Here is a 25,749-nt window from a genome sequence, read left to right as displayed (position 1 = left end):
TTTCTCAACAAGCCCTATTAACGCCAAAAGCGCCCATACACATACATGTGTCCTACCCATTAGGATCGCTAGTGCATCTTCGCTCTCCTCGCCTTGCCTGGCCGTTTGCTAGCGCCACCACCGCTGCTGGGCTTACCCTTCATTTTGCGAACAGAGAAACCCCGGCCATCAGCGCTAGACTGTGCATCGTTGCTCTTAGAATGCCTCTTCTTGCCTCCGAAACCGTATTTTGCATCTTTCTTCTGGCGCTTGGCGTTAAAGGCTTTACCATCGGCGCCACCGCGGCCGGCGCGACGGTCAGACTTGGAGTCTTCAGCTGTGGCGGCGACGTCAAAGAGGTCTTCTTCGTTGGTGGAGGTAATGTCTGCGCCTTGTCGCTCTGTCATATTTGTTAGTGTATACATCTTTGCAGGTGGACTCGGAAACGTACTTCGCTTGAGGGTGTTAATCTTGTCCATGGTATCCCGCTTTTCCTTTGCACGCTCCTGCATCTTCGCGACCTGGACCTGCTTGCCAAACTTCTTCAAGTCTCTCTGCTTGCGCGCCTCAGCAGCCGCCTTCTTGCCAGCCGCGGCATCAATCAGCTTCTGCTTAATCTTGCCCATGTGTTCGTCGCTCTTAACCATCTCCGCAAAATAATCTGCGGGTCGTGAAAAAGGCACACCCTCCTTCTTGAGCTTTTGTCGCGCCTCCTTGACAGAGGACAGGCACTGCTTGTAGAATGCGAGCTCGCGGTTGAGGTCATCTTCAACATCGGGAATCTCAACGGGCTCATCCGTGGTTACAGATTGGTGTTCTGAGAAGGCGAGCTTCGAGTAAGGCAATTGTATGCGGTGCAGGGCGGCGGTGAGGGCGGCGGTGTTGTTGATTGTGAGCCGTTGATGGGGGATGATGTCGCCCTTGTCTTCCGAGGCGATGGAGTCGAGATCTGAAAGCGCAATGTCTTCTTCGTCATCGTCATCCTCGTCATCCTCGTCCTCTTCATCCTCGTCCTCGCCTTCTTCGTCATCCTCAGCCTGCATCTCCTCCTCATCCGAGCTAATGTCGCTCTCACTGTCGTCGAGGTGCGAAAGGTCGACCGCAGGTCGCTCAGACTCCTCGTCGTCATCGCTCTCATCCTCGCTACCCTCCGTCTCCCACTCAACCTCTTTGACGGCGGGCGCAGTCTTTGGCGACTTGCCTTCCTTCTTGTCCTTCTTCTCCTTCTTTGCCTTGCCATTGACCTTGACCTCTACCTCATCCAGCGGCACTCCTCCCTCCTCGTCATCCTCATGCGCTTCATCCCCATCGCGCTTCTGTTTCCGCTTCTGCACCTGTTTCTCATGCTTGCGCTGCTTCTCAAGCTTGATATTGCGCCCTTGCTGGTGAATAAGCGCAGTCTTGAGCTTGCTTTTCCCCATGCTTGTCGTATGTTTTGCGCGCAATAAGACAAACTATCAAAAAAAAAGTGTTGTAATGTCGAAAAGTGAAGTTGCAATTCCTGGGAGGCGCGGAAACAAAAAACGTTAGTGTCCAAGCTTTCCCAAAATTTCACAATTCCACAAGTTTGCCCAAAGGGCAGAAAACCAGCAATTTTTAGCGTTACGCGCTAGTGATGCTCACCGCCTTGACAAAATAGGAAACTGACCGCGGCGTCCGAATAACGAAACACGTGCTTTCGTGTTGTGCCCCCCCTTCACACCGCCCGCCGCCCGCACCACCCGTAACACGCGACATCGATTACAAGTCCATAGTTCACCAAAAAAAAACCCCCCCCCACACTACTTCAAACCACCCATATACACTTTTCTTTATAAAGCAACTCACACCATGGCAACCCCCCAACCCCTAGGCGACCGCTCCCAAAGCGACACCGCAGTACGTCTTCCCTTCCCTTCCCCCACCCAACCATATCCGTACATCCCCTCCCAAACTAACAAAGTCCTATCTTAGTCCGTCTCCTCAAACAACCCCGAAGCATCAGGCGAACTCACAGCAGTCGTAGACGACCTGCTCAACCAACTGAATACCAAATTCAACTCGATAAGTAGCGAGTTGCTTTCAAAAAGTAAGTATGAAACCCCCCAAAGAAGATAGACATTTCCCTGTTGTTTTGAAAAACGAACGATGTGAGTGGCATGGAGAGCTAATGATTTTTTGTTTATTTGTAATTTTTTAGTGGATGATATGTCAAGACGACTTGATAATCTCGAGGCTACGATTCAGAGTGGGGATGGGAGTAAAGGGAGTGGATCGGGGAAATGAGATGGGGTTGGGTATTGACTGGAGAGTTTACGAGTATCAACGGGCGGGTTCTCACGGCTTATATGTTTGTTGGAGTTTAGAAGAGTCGATAACATGCATTTACAACGCTTGCAAATTGATATTCAGTTTGATATATCTACAAACTAGCTTATCCATGTCTCTTCTTGTCATTTCCTTGTAGCGCTCTTGCACCACGTGTATTCTTATCCTGTTTATCATAACGCATCTACGCCAATGGTATCAACATCTCCCCAACGTCATACACCACTACACAAGACGAGTCGTCTACAACTCAGTCTTCTCTTCCTCACCAATGAACTTCTTCAGGATGTTGCTCCTGCTCATCAAGTCATCCATCTTCTCAGGTGCGAGGTTGCCCTTGGCAATGAGGCCTTGCAGACGCTTGAGCTCCTTCTCAGCGTACTCCTTGTTGGCACCAATCTTCGAGAAGACCTTGACGTAGTATTGTGCGTACTTGTCTTGCAGGGTAGCAGCAAGAGTCTTGGCCTCCTCGGCTCCATCGGCCCATGAGTCCTTGAACTTCTCAATGACGGCGTTGAAGGCCTCGATAGTGCCACCAGTAGCATCGAGACCTCCACCGACAGCACGGTGAGTGCCAGCGTTGGCGTTGAGGAAATCGATAAAGTCCTTCTCATCGCGAGCACCATTGTATGGGAGAGCCTCGGTAGAGCCCTTGGCAAAGTACTTGATGGTAGGGTAGCCAGAGACACCTTGTTCCTGAGCAAGGGCCTTGGAGTTCTCAGCTTCGGCGTCGACCTTGGCGATCAAGACATCGGGCTCGTTGACGAAGTCGTTGGCGAGAGTCTCCCAAACGGGGGCGAGGGTCTTGCAGTCTGTATGCACGTCAGCAAAGGACAACTTGACAGATTGGAAGCATAAAACGTACGTCCGCACCATGGAGCAGTAAAGGCAACAAGCACATTCCGGTCCTTTCCAACCTTCTCCTTGAAGCTCTTGTCATCAAGGTACACAACCTGACTGGGAAGCTTGGCCTTGATCTTGGGCTTGATGGAGGTGTTCTCAGTAATGAACTTGCTCAAGCTCTCCAGATCACGTCCGCCCTTGTAATCGACAGGCTTGTCGGTCTTTCCATCAAACCACTTGAGGGTGGGGAAACCTGAGACGCCATAGCGCTTGCCCAGCGACTTGTGGTTATCCGCGTCAACCTTTGCAACGCTGACCTTGTCACCGGCGTGCTGGAAGACGGTAGCGAGTTCCTCGTAGACGGGGGCAAGGTTCTTGCAGTGACCGCACCAGGGGGCAAAGAACTCTACGAGGGCGGGCTTGCCGGACTTGAGGACAACATCATCGAAGTTGGAGGGGTTGAGGTCAATGACGGCCTCTGCCGAAGCAATGGCGGGGAGCAGCGCAAGTACCGCGGGTATGAGGTTGCGGAACAACATTGTAGGGGTTTGAGAGGAGGAAGCTCAAAACGGTGCAATTGGGAGCTCCAAACTTATGTTGAAGAGCGGTGGGGAACACGGAGTCGAGCTAGAGGGCTTGCCTCCAGGGTCCTGCGCTGGCGATCGCTTAGCACGCAAGGTGTCCTCTCTTACCCAGCCATCTGACCAGGGTTTACAAATCCACCGTCACTGCAACGAATGGTTTGATTTCAAATCTTGCCACACAAAGCAATTGCTGATCCTGGTCTTGGATGTGGGTATGGACACGTGAAAAATAGTTACTGTATGGATACCATAGGCTATTCTCTTCCATACAGAGAGCTACTAGCCACCCCGCATCCCAACTAGAGTACTGCATGTATACCGAACCCATCAAAATGCAAAAATAGATTATACTTATATTCTCAATTCGGGGGTATCATCACACGACACTAATTCAACGACATCTTCCAATGATTTCCTCCCGTCATCCCATAACTCCCACTGACCGTCTTCTCTTCTTCTTCCTCCTTCACATTCTCCGTCGCCTTCTTTGCCTCCTCAGCCTTCTTCGCCTTCTCTTCCATCGCTTTAACCTCCCCACCGGCCTTCTCCACCATCGCCTTCAACCCCCTCACATCCGCACCCCTAACCTCCTCCACCTTCTTCCCGTCCTTGAATAGCATAAACGTCGGCATAGCCGTCACGCCATATTGCCCCGCTATTTCGCGCTGTTCATCGACGTTAATCTTGACGAAAGCGAACTTTCCAGGCACGGAGTATGTGTTTGAGAATTGATTGTAGACAGGTGCGATTTGTTTGCAAGGTGGACACCAGGTTGCGTAGAAGTCTGCGATGAGGTAGGTGTGGGCGTTTAGGAGGGTGCGGAAGTGGAGGGGAGCGGAGATTTCTGTTGGCATGGCTGTCTTGGGTGTTCAAATGCTTCTTTTTAATGTAATACTGGAATATGTTTGTGGAGTTGGGCTGGGTAGGTTGGGAGCAGGTTGGTTTGAAGTCGTGACTTTTTTTAAGAAGTTGCAATGTTGTAGAACATTCTATCCGTACTGAGCAAAGGACCTTCTCGCCGGCCCCAAATTTGTAATCGACGCAATCATCACGTGTCGCCATACTTGCTTCTTGTGGTAGTCGGTGATAGTAACAAGTCGAGTTCTGATTACACAAAGTGTATTTGCACATTAGTCACATACGCCCGGAAATGACTTTCATATCACATGTATCCCGCAAAACAGCGCACCCATTCTGCTGCACGCGACCTTGAAATCGAACATACGTATATTTGACACACGCTCTACAAGGACCAAAAAATATCCAGAAACCACAAATGCAGTCCAGCCCACAACGCCCTCGCTATGCAAACATTTCATCACGCATACCCATCCATCTCATACCGCCACTCATCCCCCACCCCTGCCCAAGATCTCCTCCCTCTCCAGCACCTCCGGCTTAAACTTGATCAAAAACACCGTCTTCCCAGGCCAAAGCCCCTTCCCATCCTTACCCTCCTCCTCGCCTACACTATGCGCCGTGACACCCTCAGTCGGGAACCCCGCACCGTCGCACACGCCCTCGATAATGCCCGCCACAAACGCCGCGCAGTTGAGACTCGACAGCTCCTTTGGTAGCGAAATGTACTGGTTGACCATGGGCTCGTTATCGAACAGCATGTACTGTCCTGGGTCTGTGCCCGACTTTTCGAGGGCGTCGGCGGGGCGGCCAAACAGGTAGCGGTACAGTTGTTGAGCAATAAATTGGAGGAGCGGCAGGATGCGCGTGGGGCGGATCGAGGCGAGGGGGTTAGCGGTGCGGGAGAGGAGGAGGTCAAGGAGACGGAGGCCGATGGGGTAGCCTTGGCTGTTTAGTCTAAAGCGATGTTAGCATAGCCATGTCCTGTATGTATGCAGATAGAGAAGGCGTGGGGTTTGCGCGCAATGAGAAATGTACCTTTGCTCCAAGCCGCCCACGTCTTTTGCGCCCTTTTGCGCATAGGCAATCATTTCGATGAAGAGGTATGCAAAAGCTGCGCGGCTGAGCTCTGCATTCTTGCTCCGATTCAGGTTGCGGTCGTATATCGTCTTCTTGTTCGAGGGGTATCGTAGGCCCGACCCTTGACTGGGCGTCCCGTTCATGGCGAGGTTGTGGCCCGGCGGCGGCAATTGAACTGCGGACTGCGGGCGGGCCGTGGATGCAGACGGGGATGCTGATGCGGATCTGGCTAGGGCGGCAGATTGCGAGTAGGAGCGTTCGCGCGGCGTGAAGTGCGAGGGCAGAAGTGGTAGCAAGTTGGACATGGTTGGCTCTCTCGACCTCGCCGGAGCGGTTTGGCGGAGCAATGTGGGTCGGAGGGTCGTGCGGCGTGCGTCAGACTGCAACTGACTTGGGAGCGATTATGAGGCTGGAGATGCCAAGCATGAGGACGACGACAGTTGTACATATATCATCGTCCTTCCCTTGGAGGAGTTGCAACTGAAAAACGGGCCGAATGTATCCACAAGTATCGAATACGAGTTTCTGGAGTATTACACATTATTTGATTATCATCATTACCATCATTATCATCATCTTCTAGAAGCGGTGAACAACTACTCGGCGCTTCCCAATGCCCCTGTAGATACATACACCTCTTCATCATGGAATGCTTTCGTATAACGACAGGGAGCCTCCAAAGCACGCCTGGAGTGCTGACCGTCATTCCCCACCTCTCTCTCGATATAGCCATTCAGTCCATTGAGCATATTCTCGTACACCACCTTCACATTCCTCTTCTTCTGTGAGAACCCACAAGAAAAACCTAACCACTCTTCTTTCCAAGCCCACGCCATTCTTTGTACCATTACTCGATATCTACAGTCCAGTCTATCTGGCGCTGGTTCAACTCCACCATGATGCGCTGAACGTCGACACGTCGAACCTCACATTCAATCGGGACCACAACAACAGTATTATCCGGATCGATAGCAGCATCACGCATGTGCGGAACGCCAGACTGCTCTGTTTCAAGCTCTGCGCGAAGAACTTCATTCAGTTTCCTTTGTTCCTGCATCGCAGCCAGAGTATCATCGCGTTCCTTCTTCATTTTGCGTTGAGATGCGAGATGGCGTTGCTTGGCTTCCATCGCTTCTTTCGCTTTTTCCTCCTCTTTACTGGCAGCTTGCTTAGCATTCTTCACCTTTGTGTTTGCACCTTTGAGTTTGTTAGCCTTGCTCTCGTTTTGAGTGCCAAGGAGGACATTCTCGCGCTCAGTCATCTTGTGCGTCTCCTTCGGTTGAGCGTTCTCTGCACGCAGGCGTACCGTTTCGCTTTCCAGGCGATTAATGCCGCCCTGGATGTCGCGAGGGAGCTTCGAGTAACCTCTATCTCTGGATGTCCGCTGATCCAGTTCTGCAATGGTCTTGCCATGCTCTTCAGCTTGTGCCTTCCAATAATCATACTGTTTACTGAGATGTGCAATGGTGGATCGAAGACGCCTCTGTTCGCTCGCTCCTTCTTCCAGCTCCTCGTCGTTCATGTCCGCCGCCCGCAATGATTCTCCATGTTTGGCTTCAGAGACTTCATGCCTGTATGGGTAGGCCGTCAAGTTGTCCAGGCACGAGTCAGCGGGTTCAAAGAAAAGCATGTCTAGATTGAAACTCATCTGTCACTAGTTAGTATTAGTGGATCATGGATCATTGATGATACCGTACCGTGAGTTGCAGCCAAGTTAGTAGAGTCAATGCTGCAGGTTGCAGTGAGAAAAAACCAATGTGGATGAAGTGAGATATATACGTAATGGGACAGCGCACCAACCGTACATTCATCGCAAAATCAACTAGCTCGTCTTTCACTGCGTCGCCCGCTTGGCAGAACTCCACCTCTACTTAACGCAAGGCTGTACAGGAAATGAGACATTATGATTATCAGGACAGTCCAGGCAGTACATTGAAGCGCGGAGCTCAGCAGAACCGTATTCGTAGCGATTTACCCACCCATAAGCTCGACTGCATACCTCTGCTTCATTCTAGAGCACCCAGTCTGTCTATTACGCGTACGAGGTCTTTCACTCGGAATGGTTTGGAGATTGCGTCATCCATCCCGGCCTCCGTAGCACGCTTCAGCTGCTCAGGTCTTGCGTTTGCAGTGACAGCAACTATTTGAAGGTGTTTGTTGATCTGCCCATTGTTTTGCGCGGTGCGTATCATCTTTGCACATTGGAGACCGTCCATGACAGGCATTTCAACGTCCATAAGAATGACATCGATGCATGAATCTGAGGCAGTGGTACCTGGATACGCCTTCCAGTGTCGTGAAGTCTTGATAAAGTCAAAGGCCTTCTGTCCATTGTCTGCCGTGTGAACAATATAGCCGTGTTGTTGTAGCTGCTTCTTCAAGACGCGTTGATTGACCATGTTATCTTCAACAAGAAGAACACTCAACTGTCGTTTATCTCGAGACTCGGGGCTTTGTGGACCGACAGGATGTCGAGAGGTATTACTAGCTTCTGTGGGCCTACTGGGTGAGGTAGGAACAATAAGAGCAGATTCCGGTGAAACTGCTCGCGAAGCTTTAGCGTAAAAGGCGAAAGTTGATCCTGCATTTTCTTGCGATGCGAAACCAATCTCTCCACCTTGCAGAGCTACGAGTTTTCGGCTAATGAAAAGTCCCAACCCAGAACCGCCATACTTGCTGTATGTTTTGGGGGAAGCTTGTATGAACCGCGAGAAGATACGTTTCATGGAAGCAGAGTCCATACCACAGCCTGTGTCCTTCACGCTACACCATAGATAGAGCTCCTGCCCATTTGCTGCTATAGCTGCCTTGGCCTCTTCTTTTTGCGAAGAGCTTGGAGATGCTACCATCATCAAGTCGGCGAATATATCTGTCGGGCGAGAAGAGGAAGCGCCAACACGGAGAGTAACGTTTCTAGTTTTGGGGCTATCTTTTGTGAATTTGATAGCATTGGCAACCAAGTTTACGAGAACCTGCATGATTCTGCCTGGATCTGCTTCGATCCAGTCAACCCCGAGCTGAGTGAGAGAGGGATCGGGTGTTATTGTGAATGTGACACCAGCCTGTGTAGCTTCGAACCTGAACGTGCTCTCGACTTGCTCGAGAAAGGTCTTCACTTGGAACGCCGAGGGACATATCTCTAGGAGGTTGGAGTCGAGCTTTGAGATGGAGAGAATGTCGTCAATGATTCGCTTTTGATGTACTGTGCAAGCCATGATAGTGTCGGCAGCTTCAATCATGCTGCTCGTACATTCTTGAAGTCGTTTCGTGGTCGTTTTGTGGTCTACGTCACGCGCATTTTGACGGCTTGTGCGGTCGAGTATCAATTTCATTTCGGAAAGCGAATGCGACAAAGCGTCTGCACAGTGCATAACGGCACCTAGAGGATTTCGAATCTACGACTTGTTAGACGATGATTTTCACTTGACCAGATAGAAATACGTGCCTCATGACTAGTCATATCGACAAAACTACGCTAGGTTAGTTGACTAACACACTCTTGGATAGAAGAGCACTTACTTTTCTTGCTGTCGCTTGGATTCAATAGCCTCCTCGAGCTTTGCACGCTGAAGAAGCTCAGAGTACTTGAATTCGCTGATGTCGGTAATTGTAGTCGTTGTTTGGAGAGAGCCATCGTCTACCATGTCTGGAAAGGCGGCAAATTGCACCCACGTGTGCTCCGAGTAATTGGGCGCTCCTTTGCGAAGACTTTTCAACCGAATGTGAAAGCTCTCAGGCTTTCGAAATTTGAAAACATTTTCCAGGCGTGCATCAAACTCCGAAACATCCTCAGGGAAAACAATGGAGCGAAGTTGAATACTCTTTACTGGCGTTGAAGGATGACCCGTCATCTGAAACCAGGCCTTGTTGACAAAAGAGGGCTTTCCTTTCTCGTCAAACACCAGAACGCCGATATTCGCATTTTCAATGAAGTTCAAAAGACGCGATTTGTTCAGCCGAACTTGGTCCGAGGCCCCAGCAGCATCGGCAGTGGCCTCATATTCGATCTTTTGTTGAACGTCGAGGGCTGCTACACAACCTGTAATGCTTACAACCCCAAGTGCATTATCAAGCATAGGAACACAGGCTATCTGTACCCATTTTCTTTCACAGCCATGAGGCCGAAACCTTACTGCGAGTGTTGTTGACCGGCCATCCACCAAGGACTGCCAATGGGATGTTAGAAGTGGCTGATCATCTTGCTCGCAAAGCTCCATTAACATTGTCTGATACCGTACATCAACGTCTCTGGAACAACCACTCAAATTACAAAACGCTTCCTGTTTGCCGTTAGTATACGCATTTTGACTCGCTTTCTTTTCTCACATTAGTTTGCGTCAGCTTTCCTGACAGGGTACATTCGAAAAAACCGATACTTTTGCTAAAAGGTCAGCACAGCTCATGCCTATGATGCGGAAGACTAACCTGGCAGCTTCGATTACTTGCAACATGCGCTGCATCTTGCCTGTCGCCAACACAGCCTCTTGTTGCCTCAATTGCATTTCCTTTGCCAGCATCTCCTTCTCTTTTGCTATCAGATTTTGGTCGTTTTCTTTCGCAAGCCTCCTAGTCTCGGCAATTGTAATTGCTGCTACACTGCTGCAAAAATGTTGATGCAGCGTCCCCACCCATGCCTGATAGGAAGAATCATAGGGACACCGTGGTGCCAGTCCAAGGATCAATACAGCGTAAACGTTTCCGGATTTGCCCATGATACTAGGTAGAATGACTGCCTGGTGAGAATCATCGCCATAGCACCGGTCCCTAGATGCATGGCACATCTCTGGTGGCAAAGATCCGTCTGTTGCATGAAGGAGCTCAGGAACACGCAAATCAACGGCTTTGTAGATAGTCTTAACCCATGCCTGATTCTCGCCGCGCTTGATCCTTGATGGGAGCGGTGTTGTGAAGGAGCCGACAGTGCCAGCAAGTTTGAATTCGTCGGTGCTAATCTCATTCGATATGAATCCGGTCTCATGTTCACGCACGAGCTTACTGTCGGCAAAGTATATGGCCGCAAACGATATATCACCATTACCATTCGATATACCACGCAATGTTGAAGCCCACAAGGCATTCAGATCTGTGGCATCTTTGGAAGCACGACGAATGTGATCTAGCGACCGCTCACGACGACGCTGCAGCACTTCCTGGGTCGTGTCGTAAGCTGTGACGTGGTACCCATCTAAGGATAATGGTAATTTTACCATTGTCGCTCTGAGAAAAACCTCCTGGAGAATGCCATGCTGTGGGAAGAAGCAGGGTATTTGGTTTTCGTTGTCCAAGCCGGACCCGTCATTTTCTGGCTGTGTGAGTCTTGGTATTGCGGGACCATGCCCAACCATTGCAGTGTTGAGGGCTATTGGTCTGCCTTGGTACAGCGGGTGATAATCGCGGAGCAACCTGCCATATGCTGTGTTGTACAATATGGTCGAATCACGGCCTAATAGGAATATTTGGGGCTGGGGGCTGAGCATGGCCAGGTTGATGAGCACCAGTAATTCGCGAGGCCATTCTGCAATGGGTCCAGGAGCGGTATCGGCCCAGTTGAGCTCGCGTATGTACTGAAGGTCGGAGTCAATAGCGGAATCCCCGGTCGGTTCAGTGAGGAACGACAGGTGAGATTTAGCACCTGCATGTTCAGCAGTCTCCAGCTCCGTCGACATGGTTGTGTTGACGGACACGCGACGTCAAAAATACCCCGTGGAAGCTGGGAAGTGGGTAGGATGGGGGCTGTTATCAGGGCAGACAGCCTCTGATGGCTGGAAGAACGAAGAGGTCAGCAGGCAGCGAGACAGACACCTCCAGGTCCTCTATACCAGCAAGACCATGCGAACAAATGGCTCTCGGTCAGTTCTCGGTGAAGTCCGTCCTGGATGCGGTGGGTAGCCGATGGCCGCATCTAAATTGCCGCCCACGCACCCTGGTTGGGGGAGCTTGACACCGACGCTTGAGACATGACCGCAGTTGGCCCGCGTGAATCACCGGCCATCGACAAAGGATCGCGTGTAGTGTTTGGAACTATAGCGTTGCTAGTCGCGGGTACCTGGAAAATTTTGAACCGGCGATTTCGAGAAGATTGACCAGCGGCACTGGCGAACTAGTCGAGGGCTGCTAGTGTACACGGCGTGTGTGTAAACTCGTGTCTGCTAGCTGGAGCATTGTACATGTTGAAGGAGGCAGAGGCTGTAGTACTGCCGACACAGCCGCTCGATTGTGTCATGATTCGCTGCAGGGACAAATACCCCCGTCCTCGCTTGGCGTCTGGAATGACGAAAAACGCGTGTAGTTCGCCACTCGATGACGTCGGCCTGGACGGGACAGCCTTCGCATCCTGACTAGCTCCCGTTATTAGGCATTTTTTCTCCTGACTTTGGTTCGAGTAAGCATTAGCGGAATCCATGACGAGACGCAGACTTGCTCGCAGCTTCGCTCAACAGCTGCAATTTCCGTTGCCTTTGCTGTACGCCGACGTGGTGGTCGTCTGTTGTCTGGACAACGCCGGCTCCTGGCGGTAGCCCCCATGTCGATCTTGTCGAGTATCAGTGTACGTACATGTACATGCATGGCATGGCAAGTGTTATTTAACCCCGTTGACATGCGTTATTTGACACGGCGGCTTCCTATACAACTCTAGCGCTTATGTTAGTGCAATAACATATCCACTGTTGTATTCTATCTTTTCATGGCTAGTCTATGATATTCTTCTCTCGCACAGAGTATCTGCGCACCTTCGCGTCGCAGTAAAGATAATGAGTATTCTGTGAGAATATCCGTTATTTATATGGTATACTATTACTTGTATATCTTGTCAGACTTTCAAGTCTGTCTCTATAATATCTACTACGGTGTAAAGGTATGAAAATGCAAGGAAATGTTATCTTCTTTATGCAGAAGTCAAGATTGAAAACCGTTTTAAACCCATCTATTTTGGGATACGACGGGGTCCAATAGCCCAAATCAGCGAGGCCAAGTGCCTTCCGCCGCATGGCATGTGAACAAGGGCTACTGTACTGAAAATTGCATAGGTAATAAGTCGACCACGAACTCGGCGAAGATGTGCACAATGTCTGGTATTATAGGACAGCCAACGCTATAATACTGTGCAGGCTGACACCACCTTCACGAAGGTGATATCTTCGAGATGATTCGGAAGGTCAACGTCCGCGTCCAACGGTACTTGGCAACGTTAGAACCAAACCGGGGGTAGCCTCATCAACACGTGCTGCAAGGACAGCGATATAAGTACGTAGTGTGTACATGTGGACTACGTATGCACGGGGTGATGGGGTTATGTTATCAAAACGGAGTTGGTGCCACATAGGTCACAGCTCAACAGGGGTTACTGTTGTTGACCTCGCCCGCTTTGAGAATCGGATCGACCCCTCAGACCCCACAAAAGATCACCGTTTCTCTGAGCCGATTTCTAGCCATGCATGGCGCGATACAACCAGACCTCCCATCGAGCAAACTTTATTGGTTGCTATACGCGGCGGTTGTATGGTGTTGCACTGTGCTTTTAAAATTGTTTAAGTTTCAATAGATACTCACAGCCATTACATGAAAAGCCATTCCAGAAGTACGATGGAGCAATCTCCTGAATCTCCATACTCTGTTCGCCCAGTGCAGTTGTCGCCTATGATGATTTGCATAGTGCTGACCGGCAATTGACCCGGAAAAGAAAAGTCGGCGAGAAAAGAAACACTTTTGTCATCGTGCATGCTTCACGTCTTGCCTGGAAAGAAACTAACGAGAATTGATATGGGCAATAGGTTGAATTCTCGGATTGATTGCTAGCCAGCAAGTCTCTAAAATCGGTATTTTGAACAAGGTGCAATGCCGAAAGGAGAGTCGTGGAGCGCCAAACATTCCGAATAGCTGCATCGAAGCTGTTGTCGGAACGCCGACCACATTACCGGAATATTCTTCTTCTATACGACAACATAGCCTTTACTTACTTTGGTATTCGATAATAGCGCTGCTCAGGACCCTGTATGTCAACCTACAGTCTACCTGTAGCTTCTCAGTAATCCTCTCCATACCTTCTGCATCGATTCAGATTCCGGAGCACACGGCGTATGGCGCATTTCAAGTCCGCACCGGAACCTCTTGGCACGTGATATACGATCGTTAAGGGCCATGTCGTTGCGTTTCCAATACGGACTTCGGAGTCGGTTGTTCCGTGATCATTGCGCTCGTTGCCTTTGTGCTTGCTGAAAGAAATCAATGCAAAATCAAATCAAGTACCAAGCGTCCCCCCAGATATCACTCGAACTACTATATTTCAGACGACAATACGTTGACAACAATGCTAAGCAATCGCTTGTTCACGCTACGTCATCATACGAAAAACAACAACAATAGCAAGGATGGGACCAGGTACGTCAGTCTGCCTCAAGAAATTTCATCTGGAAGGGATGGACTTATATTATCTGAGAAAGTAGTGCATTGCACTATACACAATGGCGTGAGCTGGTGTGAGGGCTGAGAATCAACCCTGTCCCGTCACCGTCTGACGTCAAACGTACCTGCCCTCAACGACCACAAACAGCAAGTTGATCAACTCCATGAAGCACAACCGCTCCCTTTAGGCCGCATTTCTATGGGAGATATCGTATAGCTAGTTAGTGCATGGGCACTCGGAGACAAGGAGCAAAATCCAGGAGCCCAGTGTTGCGGATTACTCAAGCTAGTAAACCCACAATTTCCCCCCGCCCCCGCAAAGAGGTCAGCGCGGCCCCCCGTCTCGTCTCCACCTCACTTCCTTCCGAATAGCTGGATGCGGTGCACACGATGCCGGATCAAGGGCAATTTTCCCCTGTGGAGCGTGCTTATCCCAAAGCGCTTCCTTCAATCCCGTATCCAATGCCCAATGAGCTGACGAACGGGAAATAGATCCCGGACCTACCCATATGGCATGACTTGTCTCTCGCGGGGTATAACTCGTGCCACAGGGTAAGTACAGCGCGCATCTCCCGCCAACGAGCGGAACCGAGGCTAACTAGTGCTTTTGATAGTATACAAGAAGGCGAGGCAAGGACACCAAATGTCTGCCATTGAAAGCGCCTTCGCGACTGCGATTGTTGATCAAGAGACACACGACACGAACCAACTGGGATCAGGGTCTGGAACCAGTACACCTAGCACGGGACTAGAGCAATGCGCGCAGCACGATACTACGGAAAAGAGGATATTCGGATTGAGGATGTGGAGCAGCAGGAGTGTGGAGCGGGACAAGTCAGAGTAACGTCTTCCCCTTCTTCCGATGGTGTTGTAATAATGGACGAGGAGAACAATGTCTGATATGTGTGCAGATTGCCCCGGCCTACGTAGGCATCTGCGGTTCAGATCTCCATGAGTATCTCGGTGGACCTACATTTGCACCAACAGAGCCTCACCCATGTACCAAAGACACGATTCCCATTACCCTCGGCCACGAGTTCTCAGGCGTTGTCACAGAAGTGGGATCACCCGACTCTGCCTTCTCGGTAGGCCAAAACGTGTGTATCCAACCAACGATATACTGCGGAGCGTGCGAAGCATGTAAAGCAGGCTGCGAAAACGTCTGTGTTAATGGTGGCTTCATCGGACTATCCGGCGGTGGCGGCGGCCTAAGCGACTCGGTCGTCGTACCCGAAGGTGCAGTCTTGCATCTGCCACCCAACATTCCTCTGGATGTAGGCGCGCTAGTCGAGCCTTTGAGCGTAGCCTGGCATGCCGTATCCGCCGCACCAGTAACTCACGATTCGACCGCGTTGATCCTAGGTGGCGGCCCCATCGGCCTCGCCATCGTCCAATGCCTCCTCGCCAAAGGTGTGGGCAAGATTATCGTCAGCGAAATATCCGGCACCCGCCAGCGGTTTGCAAGAGAATTCGGGGCGCATCACGTCTTGTGTCCCAAGACGTACGACGTTGTCAAGATGAGCAAGACTCTCAATAATGGGGCTGGTCCAGATGTGGTTTTTGACTGCGCGGGGGTCCCGGCTAGTCTCACGACTGCGTGTACGGCTGTGCGACCGCGGGGTACAGTTGTTAATGTGGCTATTTGGGAAAAGGAAGTGCCGTTTAATCCCAATTTGCTGGTTGCACGCGAAGCAAAGTATACAGCTGTGTTGGGGTATCGACGGGAAGATTTTCAGGCTGTGCTGGATTTGCTGGCTTCCGGTGAGTTTTCGAGAGGTGGATTTGTGTTTGGCGCAGGTTATTAACGTGTTTTTGTGCAGGCAAGTTGAAACCGAGTAAGATGATTACGAGAAAGATACAGTTGGATGATTTGGTGGAGAAAGGTATCAAGGCTCTTATCCATGATAAGGAGAATCAGGTCAAGATTTTGGTCGAGGTTGGGGCGATGGGCCGGGTTGATTCTGCTATACATTGACGGGGGGTTGTGTTGTCTGGTGGTCTAGACATTTTCTTTGTGTCGGTAGAGAACACATGACTAGGTTGGGGAAATGTTATCTTCACACAGTATCTTTTTTTTTTATTTTAGAATATCCCGCATCTAGTCCATGCATATATCCCGATATACTTCTGTACGGCTACAAATGACATTCTGATCGTCACGCTAACACCCCACCGTCCTTTACCTCGTTGAGCCTAGCCTGCCCCCATATCGCCAACAACATGACACTACGCTGCGGCTGTAACCAAGCCACCGTGCTGCATCTGGCTTCGCGCGGGTGCCCAGCTGGGACGCCTTAAGAGCTGAATTGGGGGGAAGGGGGGGGGGAGGGGCGGGCGGACAGAGACAGAGAGGGGAGGGGGCGTTGTCACTCAGACCGCCCCATCAAAAAGTTCCGACTTGTGTACATACCCTCACAGTACTACACACCCACACACATATATATATCTTATACAACACCAAGGCCAATGTCTCAGTACGGGAGCTACACTCCTCCAACGCCGCATCAGCAACATCAGCAACAGCCCCCACCGTACCAACCTCCCCATGCAGCCAAGTACGAAGGAGGAACAAGCTATTATGCCCAGAAGTCTGGGGGCATAATCGGACAAATGGTGAATCAGCATTTGACGAATGGGAAGCCGATGCTGAATAAACTGGGCAAGAGTATGAGTTCGTTGTTGGGGAATAGTAAGCCTACTGTGCATGTGGTGCAGAGTGCGCAGGGTTATCAGGGTCATCATGGACAGCAGCAGCAGCAGCAGCAACAGCAGCAGCAACAGCAGCAAAGTCAGGGTCAGGTTACTGCTGCTGCTAATACTACTAGTCCACAGCCGCAACAACAGCAGTGGGGTCAGATGCAGCAACAGCAACAGCAACAGCAACAGCAACAGCAACAGCAACAGCAACAGCAACAGCAACAGCAACAGTGGGGCCAGGGGCATCGTCCTTCTCCACCACCGCATCCTCAGGTATCGAGTCCATATCAGCAATCGAGTTATTTCACGTCGACTCCAGGACACTCGGGACATGCTGGCTACTCGCCACAGCAGACGCAGCAAGCGCCTGTTTCGCAATCGTATACGCCGCCGCCATCAGCTACTACGCCGGGCTATGCACAGCAACACGGACACGGCCAAGTAGGGCACAGTCAGTATTCGCCACCTGTGCAGGAATTACCAGGCTGCTATGCAGTACAAGAGAGCGGAGTGATTGCAGGCACGCCAAGTCATGTTGGGGGCATAGCAAACCATGCTGCGAATACACCTCCGCATATGGCTGGACAATCTCCACAAGCACAATGGGGGAGCTCAATCCCGACAACACATTCGCCTAGGCCTCAACAGCAGCCTATGCATCCCTTGCAACATGTAGCTTCTCCAGTCAGTCCAGTCAGTCCAGAGCAGCATTGGAATGGCATGTCGGCGGCTCCTAAGCCATATAGCCCAGTTCATGTTTCGGCACCACATCACTCGACCAGTCCGTCGCCAACACAACAGGGGAACGCGGTACCTCGCCCACCGTCACATCACCAAGCTGCACCATACTTTGCGCCGCCAACATTTGCTGTAGAACTGCCCGCGGATCTGGGAAGCCTCAGCCTTGGTTCAGCGAAGCCGGCCAAAGACAATGGACATGGGCCGAGTTTGAGGGCAAGCGAGGTGCCGCAGGCTGGCACATGGAGGCTTGCCGACCCAGCGACGGAAAGGGCGACGGATGAATTCTACGTCTTGGCCGACTTGCTTTTCGATGCATTGGACAGGCAGTTTGAGCCTAGGAACACGGGCCTGGTGGAGGGGTCAAAGTTGATGGGGAGTTGTGTGCTGAGGTTAAATGAGGACGAAAAGCGTGAGTACAATGAGAATCTAAGCTAACAAGCTCTTGGGCATGATAAGGACTAATGTCAAGGGCAGGGTTATTTGCGCATCAATCATACGGGGCGTTTGCCAAGATGTGGAGCATAGAAGGCATCCCGCACGTCATGGTGCCGTGCGAGGGTGCACTGACGCCGATTTGGAACTTTGACAGAGTGACACACGGCCAGCATGTCAGAGTTGGCGAGAGCAGCAGAGGGTCGCAGGCGCGATACATGCCAGCGCTGAACCGGGCGGGATGGTACAGTTTCTTGCTGGTCGAGGCGATGCGAGCGCCCGAGGAGCTTGGCAAGGTCGTGGCAGCCGTGTGCGCGGACAGACAGCCGGCTGGGCTGGTGGCCAAGGTCGACCTCAACAAGCTTGATCGAACCGTGGACCCGGCGGTGCGAGCCAGGGCGGGCGAGCTGCGGGCGTATGCCATTGCCCAAGCGTGCGATGAGACGAGGGCTGCCATGGGTAGGGATGGAGATGGGAATAAATAGAACAAGACATGGCAGTCGAGGGTGAATAGGATGGATGGATGGTGAAGAGGGAGGGAGACGAGGAGGGCGCGGTGTTTTTGTGTCGCAGGTGGGCAGGCGCGTGTTTCCTGTTTCCTGTTTGCTGTTTCCTGTTTGAGCCGCATGACGCGGGACTATTAGCGAAACGCAATTCTTGACCAAGGCAATCAACCATCAGACATTGTTATTTTCCCAGTCTGGCCATAGACGCAATGGATGGATGGATGGATGGACTTTATTATCAACTTGTTTTCTGGTTTCATGCACAGCTGACGGGGGCCCGTCTGATCTCATCTGGTCTGGCCTGGCAGGTGAGGGAGGTCAAGCCACGCTTCTGCCCACGAACGGGTACCTGCACCCCCGCCGCCGCCGCCACCGCCTTAACTACTGCTCAAGCCTCGTTCCCGCCACTTGGGTGCTGTCCTACTAGCAAGTACCGTTAGCCCGTTGGCACTACCACCACCGCCGTTTGCTGATCGTCGCACTGCGACGAGGTTGGTATCCCGAGTCCGTACGCGCGTGCAGTCACCGCCGTTGATGCACCATTCTACCTGACTATGAACATGCCCATGCTATTGCCCCTATGCGGAAACCTGCACACGCATGGGAGCATGCCGTCTTGCTTCTCCCGCGCGACAGGCCCCCCGGGCGCCAACCTTGTCCATGATAACAATGTAATCTACCCAAGGGCCCCTCGCCAAAAGCCCGCGCGTTGGCCTTTCCCCAATCCAGCCCAGATCTGCAGGTACAGCTTGCTTTTGCTCCCATCGGCCTTGCTTTGCGCTGGTCCCAAGTCCTGCCGACTCGGGGCTGCTGCGTGTGGGTGGGTGGCAGGCACGCGCGAGGCTGCTCCAGACAAATATGTGCCAGCCTCTTTCTCTTTCTCTTCTTCTACTTCTTCTCCACTCTCCCACCCCCCCAAAAAGCCTTCTTCTGTTGCGTCTGCTCTTCTACTATTCTTCCCCCAAATCCATAATACGCGACGCAGCTCCAGCACGCTTATCCCAACCCCCAACAACATTTGCCCACCAATACCCTACTATTAACGAGTAATACAAATACGACTCTCCGACACGCACTTGTGGGTCAGCACGTCTCGCACAGCCATCCACCCATACCCCCAGCACAACGTCCAAGATGCGCGCCTCAGCCTTGTTCGCTCCCATTCTCCTCGCTGCCACGGCCCTGGGCCAGGCTGTTGAGGAGGGCATTGCTCCCGACTCGCCTGCTCCTAACGGCTGCGAGACTACCGTCGACACCCCTTTCAAGATTGGCACTCTCGAGAACCCGTCTCTCAGGAAGCGCGAGACCGCCCAACAGGTATGCATCCGTGCTCGGTCTTGGCTGGCCTTACACCATACACTACTGTATAATATACTAACACGACTGCTCTACCCAGGCTTCTGACGGCGAGCTCTTCTGCACCCTCAAGGACGGCATCTTGCACGACCAATACGGCCGCACAGGTTCCATTGTGGCTAACCGCCAATTCCAATTTGACGGCCCTCCCCAAGCTGGCGCAATCTACACTGGCGGCTTCTCCGTATGCAAGAATGACTCGCTCGCCATTGGAGGCAGCACCCGTTGGTGGCGCTGCATGAGCGGTGCCTTTGGAAACCTCTACGATGAGTGGATTGGCGCCCAGTGCCACGAGATTCGCATCCAGGCCATTTTCGACAAGAGCTCAAGTTCGTCGTCGTCGAGCGACGCTTCCAAGACCAGCTCGGCCTCTTCTGACGCTTCGGCTACCGAGAGCTCTGCTTCTGGTAGCATTACCAGCAGCGCTAACAGCACCGCCTCATTGACATCGGGCGCAAGTTCATCCTTTGCTTCTGCTACTTCTTCCTCTGGCTCCGAGAGCTCGCGCTCCTCTGGATCTGCCGGCTCCAGCACCTCTCCTACCGGATCCGCAGATGCTCCTCCTGCAAACGGCGCCGCGCCTTTGCTGTCGGCCGCTCCTTTTGCCGTGTTTGGCGTATCGGCCGTCTTCCTCGGCGCTGCCCTGATGCTATAAACGAATCACTCTTTTTTTTTACGACAATGCTTCCCTTTTTTTTTCTGTTGTTTTCTTCTACTACTTCTACTTCTTCATCCTCAGCACCGCATCTCTGGCGTCTTTTCAGCGTTTGTTAACCAACATGCACCGCATGCATAGATCCTGGGAATATCGTCTTTTTGTTTGTTTTTCTCACCCTTACAGCATGGTGATTTGAAAAGAAAGAGCACTTGTGCAGTTTCCATTTTCCCTTATTGCGCTCGGCACCTGGCGACGGGGAGGCTAAGCAAAGTAATGATAATACACTTGGATTAACCATGGAACTGGTGTTTTTTTTTTGCATGTGATGTCAATGTCGATTGTTCTCCGTGGGTTACTTTCAAAGCTACCCGCCCTTTCTCCCAAAGTAAAGACGTATGTTGAACCTGGTCTATATATATATATATACACATACCGAAAGGTAACCAGAAAAAAAAAAGAAAAGAAAACTCATACACAAGACAAGTAAAAACCCACTCATCAAAACTCACTCCCAAGCTCATCAAAACTATCATCCGGTACACCCATGGCCTCATTGCTCGCCTCGAGAATCTCGCCAACCTGCTCGACGGCATCCCTCTGGCCCTTCCACCTCTGCACCTGAAACTCAATCTTCTCGCGCAGCTCATCCGTCCACGCCACCGGATCCCTGGGCACATGCCCCGCATTCGTCACCATGGCGGGCAGCAGTATATTCATCTGGAAACCCGGCACACTGAGGTACGTCTTGAACTCTGCATAAGCATCATCCAATCTACGCAGCTGCTGTTCCATTGCTCTGTAGTCTTTTGCCAGGGTGTCGAGGTAGGCGAGTTGGGGGGCGGAGAGAGAGGCGGCGCGGCGGAGGAGGAGGAGCTTGTGGATGGCGTCGTTTTCGACGTTTTCGAGCGTCATGGTGTGTTCGTTGGGCGGGCAGCCGAAGAGGGGGTGCAGGAGGCGGAGGGACCAGCGGATGTGGCGGTCGACTTTGCTGTAGGGGTTGAGGGATGCGGCGAGGCGGGTGCGGCGGAGGGAGCGGAGGCAGTCTTCTGCATGGCTGAAGGTGAAGCGGGCGTGGTTGCGTTTCTGGGGATTCAAAGATTAGCGAAGGCTTTTTTTTCTTCTTGTATGTTTGGTTCATATCTGAGTATACGGGGAATTGTTTCAATAATGCGGGGGGAGTGGGGTAAGTCTGGGGTCTCGGTTCTGATATAGGCAATGTGGAGTAGTATATCTCTAATATAGTAATAGAGAAAACGCACCTCATCCAGCATCAAGCGCAATGCCCGTTCCGACTTGAGGAAGCGAACGAGCATATCCCTCCACGCGACTCGTACGCAGCGCGTAGCAAGATTGACACGGACATCAAAGTGCAGGCGGTCTGCTTCAGTGGGGAAATCCAAATCCAGGACGGCATGGTCGAGCCGAATGCACCAGCGCAACGTACCGAATCCTTCTTCTGGGCGCCGCAGCTCCAGCCGGTCCAGCGTGCGCGACCACCGCGCATCCGCATCGTCAATTGTGTTGCCCTGGCGGTCTGCTGCCCCGCCCACCCGATGGAACTGGCGGTACCACTCGTCGTCGACGCGGAACACGGCGTGACTCCCGCTCCATATCGGCTTGTCCGTTGCCTGGTCGTCGTCATCACTTGCGCCTGTTTCTATGCGCTCAAACCGCGCTTCCAAAAGGTGAATCGCTGCGTAGTCTTCGTCGTCGTCTAGCGACTCCATCGCCCGCGAGTGCCGGCTCCCCATGTACCCCAGCAACCGCGTGCGGCGCAAACAGTGATATAGCACTTGTCCGTCGATTGCATCGCGGAATCCCCTGCATACAAGCCGCCAGTCGAGTAAATAGTCCACGGGCACATGTTCGACAATCTGCAGTAAAAGTTCGGCAGGCAGTTGTGCTAGCGCCGGTCTCGCTGCTGACGTCGCCGTTGTTGTCGTTGTCGTTCTTTGCGATGATGCATTGCGCGCTTGGCTCGAGTCGATGGAGCTAAGCAGTGCTGTCACGTCGTCGCTGTCGAAGCCGAGGTTCACATGGCGCCGCAGGTACAACGGCAGCGAGTTGATCGACGGCGATGCTGCTGCTGCTGCTGTCACTGCTGCGCGAGACGAAATCGATGCGCTAAGCGGCGGATGCGCACCCGCCTGTGACATTGTGGGGGCGGCGGGGAAAGGGGGGGGGGCGCGACGATGTGCGTGAGGCGGCCTTGGATCGAGAGTGGCTTTAGTGTACAAGGTTTGGGTTATGCGTCATGCCGATGGCACGTGGACGGAGGATCGGTATTGCACCGTTTTTGGCAATGAGATGGGGGTTTTCCCGTTTCTGAGAAGGAATGGTTCCTTTCTGGCGATATGAGTAGTTTTAGTAGTTAGTGGACCATCGGAAATTGTGTACGCGTCCTAGTTGGTGTTTCAGCCGGGTGAGAGCTTGGTTAAACCTTCACTGCCGATCCGTCCACGACGGATATGGGATTATGCCAAGGCAAAGTGAGGAGCCGAGTACTACTTTCCAAAGTCAATTCTAGGGTATGGAATTCAGCCCGCTGTCATTACTCGTGTGTCTGCAACGCTGATAAAATACAGAACAAAGGCTCGAAATGCCACTCTTTGGAGTAGTGTCAAGTCATGCCACGTTTAAATACAAAAAGTCTCACATACCTCATCCCTCTTCGAAACCCACTTCATAGCCTCGCGCTCACATCCTTCTTCGTTACTTGCTCGAGCATACATCCCGCGAAGAACTCTGTGATCCCGTCCAAATCATCCAACGGGGTTATTTTTGAAACATCTACACTTAGTCAGCGCCGTGTCTCTTACATAACCAATATGAATGTGACTTACATTGATCAGGCCTCACAATAACCACAGCACCAACTTCCAGGTCCACACCGTACGCTTCATACGCGTGGCCATGGCCAGAATTGTAGTGGTCATCATCAACGAATGTTTTGTGAAGATCTAGTAGCCATAAATATTAGCTCTCATGAACATTTGCTGAGTATAATAACTTAACAAGACGATGGCTCTTACCTCTAATCCCCCATTTGCCCGTCGCAGGCCAGAAGTAATCTGGTATCCTTTCTTGCTGCGTGTCAAAGTACTTGCTACTCATGACGAGTAACGGTTCAATAACAGCATCGGAATACTTAGATGCTGGTGTATACCGTCGTGATATGGAGTCCAGGGCTCCAGCAAGCTATTTTCTTCTTGTTAGCATCTAACGTAAACACTACTCGGTCTTCAATGAAAGAAACCGACTTACCTTTTGCACCCTCGCAAGATGCTCATTTCGCCCAAGATCCCCCCCAAACACCACAACCCTCCACCGTCCATCACTTTTCAACACACTCTGCAACTGCACCGCCTTGCAATCACAAAACCGTATCACCTGCGCACTCGGAAACCTCATCCCCACCGTAACCCCCTTCGCCACGCTCTGCTCCCCCCGCCCGGGCTGTGTAACAACCGACTCCTCATACCGTGCCGTAAATCCCGCCGTATACCGCCCACTCCTTACAAAATACTCTGCAAACTCACCTTTGTACTTTTCTTTTCTATCAAACAACTCTGTGAGCTCCCGATCAAACGCAATCAGATCAGCCGCTGTCTTACTGCGCTCAGACACATATGTCGGGATCAGCGACGGCGGCGATAAGCCGGACAGAACGGAGCCGAGTTTCCATCCGATGTTGTATCCGTCTTGCAGTGAGACGTTCATGCCTTGCCCGGCTTTGGGGGAGTGCGTGTGGCATGCGTCGCCCGTGAGGAAAACGCGGTTGTGGGCGTGGAAGGCGGCTGCGAGACGCTGTCCGATACTATATGCGCTCCACCAGAATACTCCTGCGTAGTCCATGGAATATGGTGCGAAGATTTGGCGGGCCTGGTTCTGTAGGTCGAGCAATTTTACTTCTTTGGGGCGCGCGCCAGCGGGAAGCTGGATGTAGAAGCGGACAAGCTCGCCGCCTTCGCGGGGAATAATGACGATGCTGCCTGCGTTGCTACGAATTGTGCATTTACGGCGGATGTCTGGGAAGTTGGTGATCGGATAGATGTCCATGACGCCCCAGACGGTGTCGGACGAGTCCCCTAGCATACGGATGTCGAGGGCTTTGCGGATGGTGGAGTGGGCGCCGTCGCAGCCTATCACGTATTTTGCTTCCCAGGTTTCTTCTTTGCCGTCTTTTTCAGCAGTCACCTTGACGCAGTGGGCGTTTGGGTCGCGTATCTTGGTCTCGTCAATGTCCAGGCTCTTGACGCTCCATCCGTACTCGATGCCGTTGCTTGCTTCCTCTTGCCATCGTCCTTGTTCTCGAAGCACGCTTTCCAGCTTCCCCAGCATCAGCCCATTCATCCGCGCTTGGTTCAGAATTACATGCGGCAGGTGGCTTAGTCCCTTTTCCGTATCAATAGTTCGTCCTTTTCTCTTGATGCCGCCCGGTGCCTTTCCCTCTTCATCATCGTCAACCGCCCAAAAGCATACTTCCAGAACATGAAAACTCTCTCGTAGCAACTCTTCCGATATTCCGAACGATTCGTAGATTTCTACCGTCCGCACTTGCACACCGTCGGCTTGCCCAACCTTAAGCGGTCCAGGACGCCGCTCGAGCATTGTAAAAGGGATCCCGTAGATGGCAAGCCATGTCGCTGCGAAGATACCAGCAGAGCCAGATCCCGCTATCAATACGTCTGTTTTCGGCATTTCCTGGATAGTAGTTGTGTAAAGTGACGGCCAAAGGTTCAAGGGTTAACGGCTAAATACGATCGTAGCAAACAGAGCAGACGAGTTGTAAGTATTAACAGTCACGCACAAACGGCATTTGCGCGCTTCGCGATCTACGATGACAATCGATGATGGTACGTGTGCATCTGTATATTATATGTCTCAACACTGGGAACAAGCGGTGTCATAGTAATCATGCCGGAAGTATGTTCCGGACATGCATCGGCCATGATGCGGGGAGCAGACAGTCGTTCCACTAGCGTATCCCACACGTTCGCACAAGCCGAAAGGTGACCCGAATCAAAGCTGATTGTGACAGCTGTTCGTACGTGTCAGGGAAGAAGACACTTCCACTAGCTTTCTCTATCAAATACCAAGATAACTATACTTGGCGTCGGCTACTGCTTAGGTGCAGATCCTACGCAGGGAGCATTGCCGATGTTAGTTTACCGTCGGAAGAACGGCTAACGGTCACAAAGGCGGCGAAAGCTCGGGGAAGCATCATATACTATGTATTTCGAGTATTCATATTACTATCTACGTAGGTGCTAGTCATATCGTGTTCCGTCTGGGTAGGAGCACA

At 51.9% G+C, this 25,749-nt stretch overlaps 13 protein-coding genes across 13 annotated transcripts; 4 read left to right on the top strand and 9 right to left on the bottom strand.

Annotated features, from left to right (window-relative positions):
- Positions 1–68: 68 nt before the first annotated feature.
- On the bottom strand, positions 69–1,400 carry COCVIDRAFT_40031 (hypothetical protein; the record flags this gene model as incomplete). Its single annotated transcript, XM_014698518.1, has 2 exons — positions 69–379; positions 431–1,400. 2 exons carry the CDS (start codon positions 1,398–1,400, stop codon positions 69–71), a joined length of 1,281 nt encoding a protein of 426 aa, XP_014554004.1.
- Positions 1,401–1,809: 409 nt separating this feature from the next.
- Positions 1,810–2,244, top strand: COCVIDRAFT_40030 (hypothetical protein; the record flags this gene model as incomplete). The annotated part of the gene is made up of 3 exons (XM_014698517.1): positions 1,810–1,857; positions 1,933–2,047; positions 2,159–2,244. The coding sequence occupies 3 exons, from the start codon at positions 1,810–1,812 to the stop codon at positions 2,242–2,244; spliced, it is 249 nt and encodes an 82-aa protein (XP_014554003.1).
- Positions 2,245–2,529: 285 nt separating this feature from the next.
- On the bottom strand, positions 2,530–3,668 carry COCVIDRAFT_40029 (hypothetical protein; the record flags this gene model as incomplete). The annotated part of the gene is made up of 2 exons (XM_014698516.1): positions 2,530–3,098; positions 3,152–3,668. The coding sequence occupies 2 exons, from the start codon at positions 3,666–3,668 to the stop codon at positions 2,530–2,532; spliced, it is 1,086 nt and encodes a 361-aa protein (XP_014554002.1).
- A 431-nt stretch (positions 3,669–4,099) lies between these two features.
- Positions 4,100–4,567, bottom strand: COCVIDRAFT_106062 (hypothetical protein; the record flags this gene model as incomplete). Its single annotated transcript, XM_014698515.1, has 1 exon — positions 4,100–4,567. One exon carries the CDS (start codon positions 4,565–4,567, stop codon positions 4,100–4,102), a length of 468 nt encoding a protein of 155 aa, XP_014554001.1.
- A 495-nt stretch (positions 4,568–5,062) lies between these two features.
- Positions 5,063–5,956, bottom strand: COCVIDRAFT_106109 (hypothetical protein; the record flags this gene model as incomplete). Its single annotated transcript, XM_014698514.1, has 2 exons — positions 5,063–5,528; positions 5,610–5,956. 2 exons carry the CDS (start codon positions 5,954–5,956, stop codon positions 5,063–5,065), a joined length of 813 nt encoding a protein of 270 aa, XP_014554000.1.
- Positions 5,957–6,247: 291 nt separating this feature from the next.
- COCVIDRAFT_106196 (hypothetical protein) lies at positions 6,248–7,299 on the bottom strand (the record flags this gene model as incomplete). Its single annotated transcript, XM_014698513.1, is given in 2 exon segments — positions 6,248–6,488; positions 6,503–7,299. The coding sequence occupies 2 exon segments, from the start codon at positions 7,297–7,299 to the stop codon at positions 6,248–6,250; spliced, it is 1,038 nt and encodes a 345-aa protein (XP_014553999.1).
- Positions 7,300–7,657: 358 nt separating this feature from the next.
- Positions 7,658–11,317, bottom strand: COCVIDRAFT_40026 (hypothetical protein; the record flags this gene model as incomplete). Its single annotated transcript, XM_014698512.1, has 4 exons — positions 7,658–9,046; positions 9,097–9,121; positions 9,171–9,967; positions 10,028–11,317. The coding sequence occupies 4 exons, from the start codon at positions 11,315–11,317 to the stop codon at positions 7,658–7,660; spliced, it is 3,501 nt and encodes a 1,166-aa protein (XP_014553998.1).
- Positions 11,318–14,810: 3,493 nt separating this feature from the next.
- Positions 14,811–16,029, top strand: COCVIDRAFT_106198 (hypothetical protein; the record flags this gene model as incomplete). Its single annotated transcript, XM_014698511.1, has 3 exons — positions 14,811–14,894; positions 14,966–15,815; positions 15,875–16,029. The coding sequence occupies 3 exons, from the start codon at positions 14,811–14,813 to the stop codon at positions 16,027–16,029; spliced, it is 1,089 nt and encodes a 362-aa protein (XP_014553997.1).
- A 204-nt stretch (positions 16,030–16,233) lies between these two features.
- Positions 16,234–16,389, bottom strand: COCVIDRAFT_106131 (hypothetical protein; the record flags this gene model as incomplete). Its single annotated transcript, XM_014698510.1, has 1 exon — positions 16,234–16,389. A coding segment is annotated over one exon (156 nt), but the record flags the coding sequence as incomplete, so codon positions are not given.
- Positions 16,390–16,664: 275 nt separating this feature from the next.
- On the top strand, positions 16,665–18,409 carry COCVIDRAFT_106122 (hypothetical protein; the record flags this gene model as incomplete). The annotated part of the gene is made up of 2 exons (XM_014698509.1): positions 16,665–17,901; positions 17,967–18,409. 2 exons carry the CDS (start codon positions 16,665–16,667, stop codon positions 18,407–18,409), a joined length of 1,680 nt encoding a protein of 559 aa, XP_014553995.1.
- A 1,155-nt stretch (positions 18,410–19,564) lies between these two features.
- On the top strand, positions 19,565–20,441 carry COCVIDRAFT_18181 (hypothetical protein; the record flags this gene model as incomplete). Its single annotated transcript, XM_014698492.1, has 2 exons — positions 19,565–19,747; positions 19,827–20,441. 2 exons carry the CDS (start codon positions 19,565–19,567, stop codon positions 20,439–20,441), a joined length of 798 nt encoding a protein of 265 aa, XP_014553978.1.
- Positions 20,442–20,942: 501 nt separating this feature from the next.
- On the bottom strand, positions 20,943–22,600 carry COCVIDRAFT_28852 (hypothetical protein; the record flags this gene model as incomplete). The annotated part of the gene is made up of 2 exons (XM_014698508.1): positions 20,943–21,527; positions 21,704–22,600. 2 exons carry the CDS (start codon positions 22,598–22,600, stop codon positions 20,943–20,945), a joined length of 1,482 nt encoding a protein of 493 aa, XP_014553994.1.
- Positions 22,601–23,127: 527 nt separating this feature from the next.
- Positions 23,128–25,145, bottom strand: COCVIDRAFT_28851 (hypothetical protein; the record flags this gene model as incomplete). Its single annotated transcript, XM_014698507.1, has 4 exons — positions 23,128–23,234; positions 23,288–23,404; positions 23,477–23,642; positions 23,709–25,145. 4 exons carry the CDS (start codon positions 25,143–25,145, stop codon positions 23,128–23,130), a joined length of 1,827 nt encoding a protein of 608 aa, XP_014553993.1.
- Between the last annotated feature and the right edge of the window lie 604 nt (positions 25,146–25,749).

Source organism: Bipolaris victoriae, assembly GCF_000527765.1.
Source record: "Bipolaris victoriae FI3 unplaced genomic scaffold scaffold_76, whole genome shotgun sequence".
In the NCBI taxonomy this organism is placed as follows: domain Eukaryota; kingdom Fungi; phylum Ascomycota; class Dothideomycetes; order Pleosporales; family Pleosporaceae; genus Bipolaris; species Bipolaris victoriae.
This window is presented reverse-complemented; position numbering and strand designations above follow the sequence as displayed.